At 35.2% G+C, this 16,996-nt stretch overlaps 3 protein-coding genes across 3 annotated transcripts in view; 1 reads left to right on the top strand and 2 right to left on the bottom strand.

Moving 5' to 3' along the window:
* LOC144856032 (ataxin-10-like) overlaps positions 1 to 16,996 on the bottom strand; it is a 79,055-nt gene that overhangs the window by 7,804 nt on the left and 54,255 nt on the right. The window lies entirely within an intron of this gene.
* LOC144856033 (protein Wnt-5b-like) overlaps positions 1 to 16,996 on the top strand; it is a 43,222-nt gene that overhangs the window by 6,124 nt on the left and 20,102 nt on the right. The gene's annotated exons all lie outside the window — the stretch shown is intronic.
* LOC144855700 (F-box/LRR-repeat protein 14-like) lies at positions 9,301 to 11,832 on the bottom strand. The gene has a single exon (XM_078713618.1). The coding sequence runs from the start codon at positions 11,788 to 11,790 to the stop codon at positions 10,600 to 10,602; it is 1,191 nt and encodes a 396-aa protein (XP_078569744.1). The 5' UTR covers positions 11,791 to 11,832; the 3' UTR covers positions 9,301 to 10,599.

The following is a 16,996-nucleotide window of genomic DNA, read 5'->3' on the forward strand; positions in this document are numbered from 1 at the left end:
TATTATATAATAAGTATATTATATTTACTTTTATACTTCTTTATGATTAGGAATTTAAAGGTTTGTTTCGATAAACTAGGGTAGCACTGGGTAATAATTCTCCACGAGGCTTAGTTTAGGCGTACGTCGTAACTTTTACTATGGTGTGTGTAGGTATTACCACAATATACAACCCGCTCTCTCATCACCACATATTATTTTACAAAACCTATAGATGCAAAAAAACTGTTTTTCCTGGTGGAACCAGTGTTAAAGCTACCTGAGCTTATTTGGTTTCTCCAGATACAACGCATAAACAATTTGCTACATATTATGATATCATATTTTGAATTTTGCTTTGTGTACATACAATGAATGTACAACGTGTAACTACATTATATAGATATAAGGTTTCTGCCACCAAAGCAATGTAAATAAACATAATGATATATTTGTATAAAATTCTATTCAAATCAGAAAATATCATAGATTCATCAACGAACTGAGCCACAGCTACCAAATGAATAACAACATTTGCTTTACTTATGTTGGACTTTAAAATACTAATACAGTATGTAGTAAAAATATCTCTGCTCAAAGTATTTAACAGCAGTGCGCCCTCATAATATGAATCTTTTTTTATTAATCCAATTTCTGTACAGTAAGTCAATCAAGCAACTGTTACCCCGGTTACAATTAAGTAATGAATCCCTCAGAGACGATAGATTAATTTCACATCCTGTATGAGGCTGTGGATACAATTTTTTTTCTTTCGCTGAATGACCGAATTTAAAACGAAAACCGCAATACGGAACAAAATACAGAACCATGGAGTTCTTAAACTAAAAATGCATATTAGGTTTCTAAAACTTTAAAAGCTTCTAATTTAAAGGCATTTAATGACCAGTTATGCTATGGGAAATTCCCCATTTCAGAATAATATAATACAACATGTTGTTTAAAAATATTATTATCCTTAGCCTGCCAAAAAAGTCACCGTATAAAAATGGCTAAAAAATCCGTATATACCGCTAACTTAAAGGGATATATATAGCGATTAATTTATAACCCCTACTCCTTTACGAGTTATAGATCCCTATATTATAAACGTCATGTATGTTGTTATCACAAGTACATTACAAGTGAAGGTGTCACTTATTCGTGTAAACGAATAATATTTTGTTATAAAAGTCCAAAACTAATGCAAAGCGGCTTTTAAAAAACGAAATCGCGATATTTTGACAACCTTTGTGTGTTATTAACCGTATTCCTATTATTAATAGTTTTGACCAATATCTAAGATTTTTTAACAATTTAGATCTATTAAATGTGCATAATACTAGATGGAGACAGCTTAGAGAGTGCGTGTTTGATAGTAAAATCATGACTAATTTCTAAAAATTAATGTCAAATCTAAAAGATTTTTCCAAATTTATCATCATGTCTCTTTATCACTTCATCATACGAATAAACAATCAATAATGTTACGTTTTAAACTGGGAATAGACATGTTAACACAAGTTTATACCTACCTTTTGTTTTACTGTTTAAGGGCCCCCATTCGACAGTGATTTGTTAATTTTATTATATATATTTTTTCATTTTGTTATTGAAATGTGTATACATAAACACAACAACATACATAATATACTAGGCCTACACAAGACATAATTACAAGCCTCGTATATTCATAGTTTTGTTTTTAGTATGTAACTCAAACAAAATGTAGGCCTGATGCTAATTGTAATATTACGGTTTATGTATTTACGGTTTATGCCTACAGATTTAAAATATAAATGAAATCTGCAACAACTCGCATTGTTAAAGTGTTAGCAGTGAGTGCCCATGAGAGAAACACATCTCCCCTTCTAATGGACTCTACGCATACAACCATCAAAACTTTTAAAGAGAATATTAGAATCTAGCCTAACAAGATAATTGTGTACAGATAAAAGCACTCAAATGTTATGGACACACATTACAGCTTCAAGCGGCTGATAATATTATAATGGCGGCGGCGGCTCACATGTACCGCCAAGTATTATGTTTTATTATAGTCAAGTAAAATATTATATTGTGTATTTTATGGATACAAGAGATTTTTAAAGTCGCTGTCTGACATTTTTTTTAAACCAATTGATAGTGATACCTTCAATAAACATACAGTTACAAACACAGAATTCATATGCTAAACCGAACGTTTAGTAAGTCCAACATTTTTTTTCTTCTTCTTGACAAAATACATTATTATTATTTCACCATTAATCTTGTTTGTTATTTTTAGTCTTCTTTACTAAATTTTATGAAAATATTTATCATAAAACACGGTGTTGCACGTAAGCGATGACGTAAGTAAAGGTCCAATTTTTCAAGTCCTCTGATGTCGTATGTTTTCTGTTATTAAGAGTTGTGAGTCAACAGTCAGTTAGGACAAAAGAAATTAAAAGGGCCTGACTTGGCTAGTGAGGCCCAGTGTATAATTCTATAGTTGGATTTACTGAAATCATGCCAATTTCCGTTTCTTATACGATTAGGTATTAGGCCTATATGTAGTGTTGTGGTGTTTGTGTATCAATATGTTATATATAGTATTATCTCTATATGACAGTTTTCTTATTTTGGCCCTAATTGCTGCCCATAGTGTCCTGTATAAATTGGCACTAATGGTTACCAATATAACTTTTCTGTATAATTTGGCCTTAAATGCTGCCCATACTCTCCTGTACATCAGTGGACACGTTTTCCAAAATCTGGGGTGTCTACTCTCCTGTATATACTCATATTTGTTGACGAATATAACTTTTCTGTATATTTCATAATATAATGGCTGCCCATACTTTCCTATATAGTTTGGCCTTGACGGCTGCCCATACAAATTTCTTTCTACTACAGATTGTGATTGACGCAACTAGAAAAAAAAAGTCGAATGATTTATTCCCCAAACGTTGTTCTTTTCTCTTTAAAACGAGTACAAACATGTACGAGTTATTAGTTTAAAATTAAATTTGACATATCTGACACTCAATGTGTAAGAATAGACTACTTCAACACCTCAGCGACGAACGTGGAAATATATTAGCAATCGAAATAACAGCGATTGGTTAATGTTGTAGTACTTCAACCCACGTCTATCTGAAGCCATAGGGCTAAAGCTCTGTCTACAATATCAAAAACAAAAAAGTGTACCCAAATATGGTACTGATATGCCCAAGTATGGTAGTGATATGACATCATCATGTCCATATATGGGCACGTCAGATTTTTTGTCACATAAAGCGTAGACAGAGCTTTACACTAATGTACAAAATACATTTTCATTGTTTTTAATTTTTGTGAAATAAACTTTAAAAATCTTGTTCCGGATGTTTTCTTAATAGGACCCCTAATACCTATAAAACTTATTTTTAGCAAACCCATTCTATTTTGGAATGTCCAAAACCAAACTAACAGATGTGTAAAAGTATTTTAAACCGCATTTTTTTTTTCAAACGGAAATGTAATGTATAGGTTTATTCTAAATTAATTAATGGAAAAAGAGGCATAGCACATTACAATTTGTGGACATCATCAAGATAACGCACCGCGCGTTATATTGTTGATAAGAATTACACGACTTCAGTACGCGTATCTGATATCTGCACTAAAGGATATTCTATGCTATGCTTACACCTGCTTCAAAATTCGTAACAACCTCTGAAAATTGCCAAAATAATCGGGTCAATATTATGTATCGATGACCTAACGTCACCGCTGGTGCTTGGGTAATATCAAACTTATTCTGGAGTAATGAACGTTATCTGTGAGACCAGGTGTACGAAGGCCTGCCTAGAATACTCTACCACACTAGACACGCCAGCAGGAAAGGCTTGTCATCCTCCATTTACTCCGGTATCTACCTACATTTTGCAAGGATGTTCTGTGGCCTACAACTGTTTAACATTTACGTTGTTATAATGATATCTGTACATTTTGAATAGAAACTCAATTTCTGTATTGAAATAATATATGACTATATGTATACAATACTAGTTATAGGCTTACTGTACTGTAGCATTATTCAGACTAGAGTACAATAGAACACCTATTAAAGGGACACATTTGGGACCCACAAAGTGCCTCATAAAATCATGTTTCGCCTGAAAAATAAATAATAATAATATCCTAGATTTATAAAGCGCCTTGTGAAACCTTTAAGCGCTGTACAAAACAATTTAAAAAGCTAAACCCACACACCCTCGTCGCTAACCAGGGGTGACGTTCCAAGAAGGAATTCAATCTTCTTATTTTACTCTCAATATAGGTTGAAGTGTATGCAGAAAGAATTGAAAGAGGGTATGGCAGGCCCACACAAACAACATTATAGGCCTACATTGTGGGCCGTAATCACTTCGTTCACGCACACGTTCAAAAAAAGGCGCTGCGTTTGCACGCACGCGTTTAACGTTTCGTTTGTGACGGTGCTATTGACCGGTGAATGAGCGACGTGAGTTTTTGATAAAACATGATCCAGCAACGACGCCGTGATTTCTAGACGGATTCATAGAATATTTAAATATCATTTCTTAGTGGACATTTACAACACATCTAAGTTATAATTTCGTATCTGAGATATTAAATCATCCGTATATTAAATGATAACAATCATGCCATCTAGTCGGATTACAAACTCATAGATTCATCTTACGTAACATATCTCTTATACTCGCCACTATTTTACAAAAACGTCATCCGACTAAATGCACACGTATCTCAAGTTACTTTTCAAAAAACATTTCGACTCTGTTTTCAATTCACCGTTTCACTTCTCAATGTTTCAGTTCATTTTTTTATGTTATTTATTAATTTTTTTTTTTGGTGTGTTGTTTTTTTGTTTGTTATTTGTTATTAAAATAATATTATATTTGTATTTATAAAATAAATATTGTTTTCATTAATGACGAGTTGGAACAACAACTGATGTATCTATTTCTGATGCACATAGTCTTATTACGGTGGTTAGAACAACAGTGACGTACCGGGCGCGTTTTCATAAACAACTCTCTCTATTTAAAGCAGCTAATATGGTTAAGCTTATTGACGTCGTCGTGATTTTGATAAACCACATAGAACATCATGGATAAATAATACAGTATTTAAAATACACCGCAAGAGTAGACTATATATCGCGACTCTGATCATGCTTCTCATTCATTCTAATATAATTACGATATACGAGTATGAACCCCGTGCCTACGTAGTACGATACATTACCTATCAGACTTGTTTACGTCGGGTATAAAGCTTGGTTCCCATTTGGACGCAACGCAACGACGTATCGACGCAAAGTGTTGTATTGCGTAATCACAAGTGGGAACCGACGACGCAACAGTACTGCGAACATCGCAGGTTTGATTTCACGCAGGCAAGGGCAAACACAATTATTAGAAGGGCATTTTCGTACTTTGCGCATTGCGTTACGTTGCGTTGCTAGTGGGAACCAAGCTTAAGATACCGTGATTTCTTGTCCACTTACTATACACATGGTATACGATCGTGATATCGTGCACGAACACGTATGATACCCGTATACGATATGTGGCGTCTACGATACGGTATGGTGTTTATATCGTACGGTATACGACGGACGCTATCGTGCACGAATATAATAATGATAATACGATATCGTGGCTACCGTGCATGCGTAGTACGATATTTGCATTATTTTACAGCAAACGATTTTCAATGAGCAGACAGCGGTCGTTGTCTGTCTAAGCGTGCGTTGATAGATTTACAGCGAGTGGATTTAGCAAACGTCCTTCGAGCTAATGACATGCAAAGGGTTTTGCTACAACCGTACTAATATCATGTATGAATATTATAACCGAAAAATACATTAAAACACATGATTCAGATGACTGTATTCTGTGAGAAAAGGCCACGTCGGATACGGATTTCCGACGGTCCCCTGTAGTTAGAGGAATGTGTGGGCCCCTCTCTCCACGGGAACCGTCAATGAAGAGAAACAGAAATGTATACGGCTATCAATAAAATATTCCGATATAAAACATTAAATTATAATGTACGGAATAGTTATTAAACTACAATATCTATATACTATATATCTTATCAGAAACTATATACAATATATGCGCATATCAATATGTATTTCGATACAAGGCCTACGTATGTACGATATTACCGTACAGTATACAGTACATGCACACGCAATGCGCGTTGATGCTATAATGATGGCGTTACTGTGGACTTACGTTATTACCATCTCTAATAATATTATCATTTAGGCATATCTCAGAGACATATACTTTATCAAAACATGTAGGCCTATAACACTATATCGTATGTACATTTTTGTATATAGGCCTAACATTAAGTCTACTATAACATTCAGTACATCATGTTATTAGAATGCTCACATATGACGTAATAATATAAGCAAAATTATGCTTAATAGTTCAATAATCGATGCATTGACTGGGGAAAGGGAATGTTACCCTTGTGATCGTGTGGCGTAGTGCGCGCTGGTTCCAGTTAAGTTGCTTACCTTCAATGAATGCTAGGCCTATTCCCTATAGTAACTATTTAAATGAAAACTATGCGGTTAGTGGAGTGAATGTACTATAAATTAGGCTAAATCATATCGAAACTGCAAGTTTTGTAACTTTATATATAGATTTAATATCAAATCTTCGTGTTGGGGCAAACCACAATGTATTTGGTGAAATTTAAAAAATACAATCAATATACAATATCGGCTATCCAATCCGTAATTATTAGCATATTTAAACCGACTACATCATAATAATAAACGTAGGCCTGATACTGACTCAGCCCACGATATGGCTAATCCATTTACTAAAAGTAAAACAACAGTTTGGCCTAAGTCACAAACGGCCGGCCATGAATACAAATATTAATATTGTAACAAAGGCATATTATCAAATGACCGATGACGTTTGGTCAGACGCTCTGAAACAACAGATGATAATATGAATATCGATGGGAATAATATTTCTCCATAACAAAACATGAAAAATAAAGATAAATATATCAAGCTTGTATACAATATATACCATTAAAATAAATTGAATCTTTTTTGGCCAAAAATTGTAATGATTTCGCTTATAAAAAAGACTAAATAAACAGCTAAATTCAACCAAAACTACCTTGTTTTCAGACTATATGCTTTTTAAAAAAAATTACGGTAAATAGCACATTAATGTTTGGTTGATTTCACAGAATTCCACAAAATTAAAGCAACTAAAAAAACGAAACTAAATTGTGAAAAGTACCTTGACACTTACTTGTGAATAATCGAGGTCAAAGGTTACCCCATTCATTGTCTAACAATGTGGCGATTACAAACTTATTGGTGTGTTAATTACAACAAAAGTCTTTAATAATGCGAACAAAACTTAGAATAATAGCAGAGGGAATTTCAAAATTGAGAACGTTTAGTTCAAACAAAACCTATTTTATTTCGTCAATACACCCTACCCTACGCCTTTTATATTGAAAAAAAAACAGGCCTATAGCTAGCCAGCGTAGCTATAAATAATCTAAAACATGGAATTTCGTTTTTAAAAATTATATTGTTTTATAATTTCTATTTCAAATAATAGCAATTCATTTTAAAATTAATCATTATTTCAGATATACAAAATGGTTCAAACAGAGCCTAATATTATTTCTTTGTAAAATGATGATACTCGAATTACTACTACAGTATGGAGGCCGATTGTGCTGACGTCACAATAATATCATTTTTCCTAAAGAGCTTCAAATCTCTGACCTCGACGAATTAACAAAACTCGACCTAACATCATCAAGAATTTTAAATTCAATTTCGTTCAGGTTACCAGGATTTGTCAACAACTTCCTGCCTTGGATATGATTAACATTTTTTCCAAAAATCAAAGGGGGTAAAAAAACCTTCGTCATTCGTCATAAGTAGATCATGGAATTATCTCCATGTTCTGGGGAAAAGAAAAACACGAATTGGAGGCGCGTTGAAAAGTTGAAGTTAAACGCGCGCGTGCAATAATGATGTAATAACCACGTAGATAGAATTTTGATAAGACACATCTTATTCCTAGTGTACAGTCGGCTAATAAAGCATACAATCGAGAAATGTGTTAATCTTACTGAATCTCCACATGATGCTGTAGCATGTGATACATAGGTGATACTGTATTACAGAATGTTCCTATGATACTGCACAAATTATATATACAGTACCAACTATTCATTGTTACTTTAAATGAAGCAGAATTTAACTGAATGTTGAAAGGCGACGATATTACCCAATGTTTCACTAGGACCCATGGCACACACATGAATATCATATATAATAACGAATATTATCTGTATATTTGAAAGCAGATGTTACATAGATATCACACAAAATTGAGAATTAATGGAGCCAAGCCTGTCCGTTTCATAAAACGTTTACAACACTGTAGAATACAGCTTGTTACTAATTTATATTAACCACCAACCAGTGTAATATTTTTGTTTGGCTTAGCGGCCTACGACCAATACCATACACAACTTGTTATGATAATAATCATAATCGAGAAAATCTCCTTCTTTAAAAATATTAAAAATAGAACCAGTAGGTGGTCTACTATAAATATCCATTTTAAATCTCCGCCGATAACTACGTAAAAATACGTTATCAAATACAGCGTATTTATTACAGAATTTGATATGCTAAGTTTACGAATTATAAAATTATTTCTCGCAAACTGTATTAAAGAATCTCCCACCGAATATTGTCAAGCAGTAAAGTCAAGTTTGAGGAAAAAATCTCGTGCACACTGCATTTGTCGATTTTTTTTTTTAAAAAAAGCATAGTATATGCATATCTAAATACGAAGTTTCTTTTATACAAATTATGTTAGTAAGCCGATAGATACACCAACAAAATACTAACGCAATACTTGTCTCATTTTTGGTTGTCACAGACGATAAGAACATTAAAACGTTCAATAGGCAATTATAACTATTGAAATGCACGAAAACCCTAAAAAGGTCAGCCATGTTACTCCATTTGTTGATTTTAAGTTTTAGCCCTATTGACCTGACAGTTGTACAGGAATGTTATCGTGCTTGACGCGTATGGGGCTTGGTATGTTGTCTCATTTAAGTTTGCAGATTTCTGTTCCAGATCAACTAGTTTTTCACCCAAAGCATTTTTTGTTTAAGAATTTGTTTCCAATTACTGTAATATACGAGAGAACATACATTATACAATATCCCACTCGTGTTTAAACTCGCATAGTTGTAAATAACATTAATAATAAAATATAAAAATTCCAAATGTCATATATTTTTATTGAAAAATTAAAACTTTGGTCAGAGCTTTGGATACATTTCCAAAACGTTATAATACAATACATGGCATCAAATGCCATTTTACATTACAAGGCTTCAAATTAAATTTTAGATGCAAAAATAATAATATATGCACTTATTCTCGCCAAGTAATAATTTATAAAATAAGAAATTAATTTATATTTTCGAATCTAACCTTTCAATTTCAACCCCCAAATCCAGTTTGGAGTTAATTGTTCTTTAAATCCATTTATTAACATTAAAAATAATAAAATTGTATAATTAATCTTTTTGGAAGAACAATATATGGATATTAATTATTATTATTACGTCAAAATTATGATACTACATTTATTTATTGCAGTAACATGATTTTAGTTTCTTTCAACAACGTACAAGTTTATGAGAGGCACTAACTGCAATAAAGAGTGTGTACAATAACGGTTTGCTTAATTATTGCATATACAAGGCTAAATGTGGTAGTTAATGCAGTACAATAATATTGGCATGGTCCCTTTATAGAACTAATAGATACCAGCCTCATGGTAATTACTGTAATCACAATGTTTGTATGATGCTTGTTCTATTCATTTAAATACTTCTTAAATGACTCAATGGTCCACACTACTTTGTTAAAACACACTCACAAAAGTGTGCTGAATGCTGCTAAAGACTCTTTTATATTCTCTGCTATTATCAAACGAGCCCTTTTTGTCCTACCACCTTTCATAAGATGAATAGGTCATAGGTCAAAACAATGCCACTGATACAGGTATTTACCATGCTTGAAATACTGTAATATTATAAGGTCAAGTCTTAATATACCATAACATTCATGAATTGTGTGTTTAAAATTAATAATTATGTTTTTAAATGTACAATATTGTAAATAACCTAATCGATTTACATTTTTACAAATATTAAATACAGGATATAAACCCTACTTTAAATACTATAAACTATTTTGCATCATCAACTGATTTCAGCCTATGCTTTAGTTAGGCCTTGACCTATGACTGTAGGGGATCTAGCATGGTTTGCTAGCCTCAAAATGCACTTTGCATGCTCTATTATTTCCACTCCTCTGCTATTTGATCCCCGAGGGTAAAAATATCAGAACAACTATGTATACTGGATTGTGATCACTACAATTAGATGTAAAGCCATAGTAGAACATAAAAACCTTTCAAAAATCCATTCACTAAAATATTTCAGTATATTCTTCAAACAATAAGTTTGTGTACCCGCTTAATATATCCTCCTTTCAACAAATCTGTGTTTCTTTTTCTACCGTCTATGCCAAAGACCGAGATTCAAAACAGATAAGCAAGGGAGCTGCATAATTTTTTCCAAACCGACAGTTGTAATTTTTGTACAGCCGTATAAATCAATACATTTCAATTGTTTTAAATACTGCGCAATAAGAGCAAGACCACGGTCGCTGATCAATCCACATTGTCCAATATTCAATGTTGTTATTTCTTGTAAACTTTTAACAAGTCTCTCCAAACCATTATCTGTAATTTGGCACGAACTAAGACTGATACTGTTAAGATTCTTCATCCCTTGAGCGATATGATTTAACGCCGGATCTCCAACTTTATCGCAAAAACTAACGTCGATAGCGTTGAAATGCGAGCCAGATTCAGCCAAATGTGCAATTCCCATATCGCTGATATTATCACAGCTGCGGAGGTTGACTTCTCGTAGGCTAGGCATTCTAGAGAGGTCCAACATACCGGTATCTGTAATACCGCAACAGAAACTTAAGTTTACACTGCGTAGACGAAGTAACCCCCTCGCCACGCTCGATAATGCTGAGTCTGTTAACTTTTGACAATCTTGCAATACAAGTACTTCCAACAATTTATTCCCTTCGCTTTCATTCCCACTGACACCAGCAATGTGGGCAATTCCCATGTCAGAAATGTGTCGACAACTCCGTAAATTTAAATGTTTCAATTTTGGTAGGCCCCATGCTATCCATAACAGTCCTGTGTTTGTAATATTGCTACACCCGGCAAGATCGAGATATTCAAGGCCTTTCAGATTTTGTGCTATTCGTCCTAAACTAGAATCTGTAATTTGTTTACAAAGACTTAAATTCAAAACAGTCAATGATGGTATCAGTCGTGTGAACGCATGTCCTAGTCCATTATCAGTTAAATTATAACATCCACTCAAATTCAAGCATTGGATATTAGGCATTCCTTGTACAACATAACTCAGGCTTCGTCTTAGGCTCAGGATTTGAACTCGTTGAATACCACGGGCGACTAAGCTAGGAAACAAAGACGGGTTCGCCCTTCGTAAGTGAAGCTTAGCTTCTACGCCTCTCCAAACGGACCGATGGTAAGCAGCGTCTCTCCAAGCCCGACACACCTGGGCAGATCTACCTTTTTCACGTACATCTAAATAGCTAAATATCATTGCCAAAATCTCGGGAAATAAACATGAAATGTGTATTTCAGCGGACATTTTAAACTGAGCAATCCACACACACGGCCCACCAGCGGCCTGCGACGCGGCAGCTGAAAAACATTCACTCTATGATGTCACGTGGTTAGGCATTTTTCTGGGCCACGTGAGTCTCGTACCGGTCTGTGATTGGTTAAGTAAAACAACAACTGGTTTACATTACCATCAGTGGAGGAACTTATGGAGTGGATTTACATTATATATTATCGCGTTTGAATAGATTTTCCTTAGAGTACAAATACTCAAGAATTGTTAATAGTTATTGGTTGATAAACTTATCTAATTTATGTAGCGATTATTTATAGACTTTTAATCAAATAACAATTTGCTTTGTATTGAAAATTAGGCGAGGAAGAAGTAGGCCTCTGTATACTTTACTAAACTACACTATCAAGAACCAGTAGATTTTTCACCAAATTTTCTTATAATTTAAGCGGTTTTAGCCACAAAATGTTCTTAATTTGGTTCTTAATTTATTCATTGGTGAAAACACTTTTAAAACATGAAAGTCCTAATTGACTTTTTAACCTAAAGCTGTAAATACAGTATATATTTTTTTATTTCACAATTCGCAGTTTTCTTTTTCTTTCTTTTTTTTTATTATCAAATATCAATGTTAACATTTTCCACGTCTTATTTCTTCTATTTTTATTTTTTTAAATCTTATAATTTATCTATGTTGAAAATGGCATTTATGTTGCCAGCCTATTTTAAAGCGCTATTATTTCTAAAAAGCGTTCTATTTTTTGAAAAAAAGATCATCATTACCACCTTTTTGGTCGGGAAATTTATATTTACTATGCCTTATTTCAATTCCAGTATTTTTGTTAATAAATATGACGATTTTTCTATAATATATGTAGCTCTTCACAAAATAATAACAATAATAACTTAAACCCAGGTTCTCAATTTCAGCTACAAAATCGATGAAATACAGAATTCCAATACAAAATGCTTTTATTAATTATAACACAACTGCTTACTTTTAAAACTCAATACTAACTACCCAGATCTGACTCATCTATCCAATTTCACAGTATTCTTAGATAACACAGGCTATAAAACTTTCTTATTCCCCACCACAAAACCCACAAAATGGACCAGTTGTTATGGAAACCTAGATAAAGGAGGTACCAGTCTTAATTAATTCAGAGTGTGGAATGTGTAAAATCAAACTAAGATATGATCATTGAGGATATACAAGCTACTAAGTAAATATGAACTTAAATACAATAAGATAGTAATACTGCTTTTAGAGTATCGCTACATCCACCCCTCCTTTCTCGAACGTCGTCCACGATGTTCGCCTGCTTCAAAACCGAGGGAGACCTACCGAATAGTCTAGTCTTATTATACAGTACTAAAACTACAAACTCTATTACTCTAAACTATTAAAAATGCATAATATGAGGAAACATCAAAATCAACAAAACTTATCTATGATAATATGAAACATACCTATTAGTAGTGCTGTTCATTAACACCTGAAACAGTAACATATTACCAACCATGGCAAACTGTCTATTATTAACTGTATCATTACATCATGAATACTATACAATATAAGATACATTCCATTCTAAAATGAAATTGTACAGAGCAGTACTTGCTGTAAATACTTTACTTTAGCATATCGACTATATATGAAACGACAATAAAACATTAGGAATGGCTTAAATAAAACTACTACAATACCATCACCATGGGTAATCACTTAACTACAGAATAATACTACTGTTGCTATGCTTTATTTATTAATTTTTTTTTTTTTTTAATTTACGTAAAGTATCTCCAATTAACTTTAATAGGCGATTGGAAGGGATGACATCTCACTCACCCCTCCCATCTGAAACGTCGCCCCCGACGTTAATTAAGTAGTTCATGAAAATACATAATATATAATATAAGTTCAAACAATTACATGTCATCATAACAGTCATATGAAAGTGTCAAAAAAATGCAGTGAGAAAAATAAAAAAAGTGTTCCAGTGTTCACTTCAATCCAAGTCATATTCAAACATAATAGTCGGTGTTAGAGAAAATTGAGGTATGGGGCTACTATCCAATGTATCTATATTATTTACAAACTGTTCATTTGACGACGTCGATACAAACGGAGATGCGTATGGGTTAAGCGAAAGACAATGAGATGGTACTATGTTGCTGGTGCTGGCATCGGCATTTGGTGAGGGTGGGGCGCTTTGGTCTCGGGTGGGAGTTGATAAATCCAATGGCAAAAACATACATGGAGTCAGTAGATTTCTATGTAACGTCCGTTGACGACCATCCGCGTTTTCAACTTTGTATACCGGAATATTTGGATGTTTGAACAACACGACATATGGGGTTTCCTCCCATCTGTCTATGAGTTTTTGCTTCCCGATAATATGTTTCTTTTGCACAAGGACGCGATCGCCCAATTCCAAAGGAGCTTGAGTTGTCTTTTTGTCATACTCACGTTTCTGTTTGTCTTTGGCTTTCATGGAAGATTTGGCTGCTTGGTCATAGACCAGCTTTAATCGTTCGCGAAATTGTAAGACCAACTCATCATAATCATCGTCATCGCTATTATGATTATCGCTATCAAGTCCAAACATTACATCAATAGGTAGATTGGCATGTCGGCCGAACATTAAGTAAAATGGTGCATAACCTGTGGAATCGTGTTTCGTACAATTATATGCGTGTGCCATATCGCTAACGTATTCCTTCCAGTCCTGTTTACAATCAAGTGGGAGTGTACCCAGCATGTCGATTAGTGTTCTATTAAATCTCTCCGTAGTTCCGTTACCCATTGGGTGGTAGGGTGTAGTACGCGACTTAGCTATTCCGGCGACTTTGCATACAGATTTAATTATTGCGCTTTCAAAATTACGCCCTTGATCGGAGTGGATACGTTTTGGGAAACCATAATGTCTAAATACGTTCTGAAATAGTACCTTGGCAACAGTTTCAGCCGTCTGATTTTTTGTTGGGTACGCTAAGGCATATCGGGTGAAATGATCGGTAATAACTAAAACATTCTCATAGCCTCCTTTCGACCGTTCCAGACCAAGGAAGTCGATGCATAGTAGTTCCATTGGTTCGTATGTGTGAATATTCACGAGAGGCGCACGTTTCACATTTGGTGAAGTTTTTCGAAGACAGCACCGTTGACATGTGTCACACCAGGTCTTAATGTCAGATGCCATCTTAGGCCAATAAAACCTTCGCCGAATCATATCGATGGTTCGATCATAACCCAAATGCCCGATGTTGTCATGCAGGTGTTCAAAAGCAAGTTTGTGTTTAGACGTTGGTAATACAAGCTGATTGCATGCTTCTCCAGTGTTGATATTGGTGGTCCTATATAATATGTTGTTTATGAACTTTAGGCGATTCCATTGTCTGAGTAAACAGATGACATTTGGATGTTCACGTCGACGCTCTGCTGCTGATGGCTTTTGATTGCGCTGGAGGAAGAATATCACACGGTCAAGCACATCGTCTTCCCCCTGGAGACGTGATATGTCCGCATGAGAAAGATTTGGGACGGACGCAAAACCATGATTTGTGTTAACATCAGGGGCTTGCACTGGGTCCCCAGCAGCATCAGTGTTGTCGATACGAGATTTGCTTCTGGTGTGAGCCTGACACTGTACAATTTGTGGTTGGACATACAGACACGGATCCCCAGGGGCAGATCCTGAGAGAACAGCAGTGACCAGTTCACACGGTACGTCTTTCCTGCGAGATAACGCGTCAGCTGCTGCGTTGCTTTTTCCCGGGCGGTACTTTATATCAAAATCGAACTGGCTTAAGGCAGCCACCCAGCGTTGCCCAGTCGCATCTAATTTTGCTGTGGATAAAACGTACAACAACGGATTATTATCAGTCAGTACTGTAAAGTGATTTCCAATTAGGTACTCTCGAAATTTATTAGTGACGGCCCATTTTAGAGCAAGGAACTCCAATTTGTGCGCCGGATAGCGAGATTCAGATGGGCGAAGACTACGACTCGCGTAAGCAATGACTCTTGGCGTGCCATTTTGTACTTGTGAAATAACGGCTCCCAGGCCGATACCAGAAGCATCCGTTTCCAAAAGAAAAGGCAAATTGTAATCGGGGTATGCTAGGATTGGAGCATTTGTCAACAGGTGTTTAAGACGTGTAAATGCTTTGTCGCATTCTGAAGTCCATACAAATGGTGGTGGTTTGGCATTCATTGCCTTTCTTCCATTCTTTTTCTTTCGTCGTGGGTCACCGCACGTTAGGGCATATAACGGTGCAGCTATCTCCGAATACTGGCTTATAAACCGTCTGTAGTAGCCGGTAAATCCCAAAAATTGAAGAACTTGTTTGCGGTCAAGCGGGGTGGGCCAGCTGTCGACTTGCGCTGTTTTAGCAGGGTCGGCATGAATCCCCTCGGCTGATACAATGTGACCCAAATAATTAACCTCAGATCGAAGGAGGGAGCATTTTGAAGGCTTTAGCTTCAAACCATTTTCTCTAAGACGTTTGAAAACAGTTTCCAGTCGCTCTAAATGTTCTTGAAAGTTATTAGAAAAAATAATGATATCGTCCAAGTATATTAACAGAGTAGAAAAATTTTGGTCACCAAAGCACGACATCATCAAACGTTGAAACGTGGCCGGTGCGTTTTGGAGCCCAAATGGCATTCGGTTGCACTCAAATAAACCCATTGGTGTTGTAAATGCCGTTTTTGGTTTATCTTCTTCTGCTACCTCTACCTGCCAATAGCCGCTAGTCAAATCTAATGTAGAGAAGATTTTGGCCTTACCCAGAGCATCCATAGCTTCGTCTATCCTGGGTATTGGGAACGCATCTCTTACTGTTTTAGAATTAAGCTTTCTAAAATCGATACATATGCGCATTGACCCATCCTTCTTGCGAACAATCACCATCGGTGAAGCATATGGGCTTTTGCTTGGTCGAATAGCGCCAGCCTCTAACATACCATTGATATGCGAGCGCACTTCTTGATATTGCGATGGTGGGATGCGGCGAAAGGGTAGTCTAAATGGCTGGTTGTCAATAAGTGGTATATGGTGATATATGGCCTTAGTATGGCCGAAATCGTTTGCGTCCTTCGAGAAAACATCCGAGTATTTGTCTAACAGTGATTGTAGTGCTATGTGTTCAGAGTCCGTTTTAATGTCTGATTCTGAGAGATCTGGCAGAACAGTTTGTGATGTGATATTAGGTT

This window comes from Antedon bifida, chromosome 11, assembly GCF_963402885.1.
Source record: "Antedon bifida chromosome 11, ecAntBifi1.1, whole genome shotgun sequence".
NCBI lineage: Eukaryota > Metazoa > Echinodermata > Crinoidea > Comatulida > Antedonidae > Antedon > Antedon bifida.

Coding starts and splice junctions, on each gene's coding strand:
- LOC144855700 (XM_078713618.1), bottom strand. CDS start 11,790: ATGTCCGCTGAAATACACATTTCATGTTTATTTCCCGAGATTTTGGCA.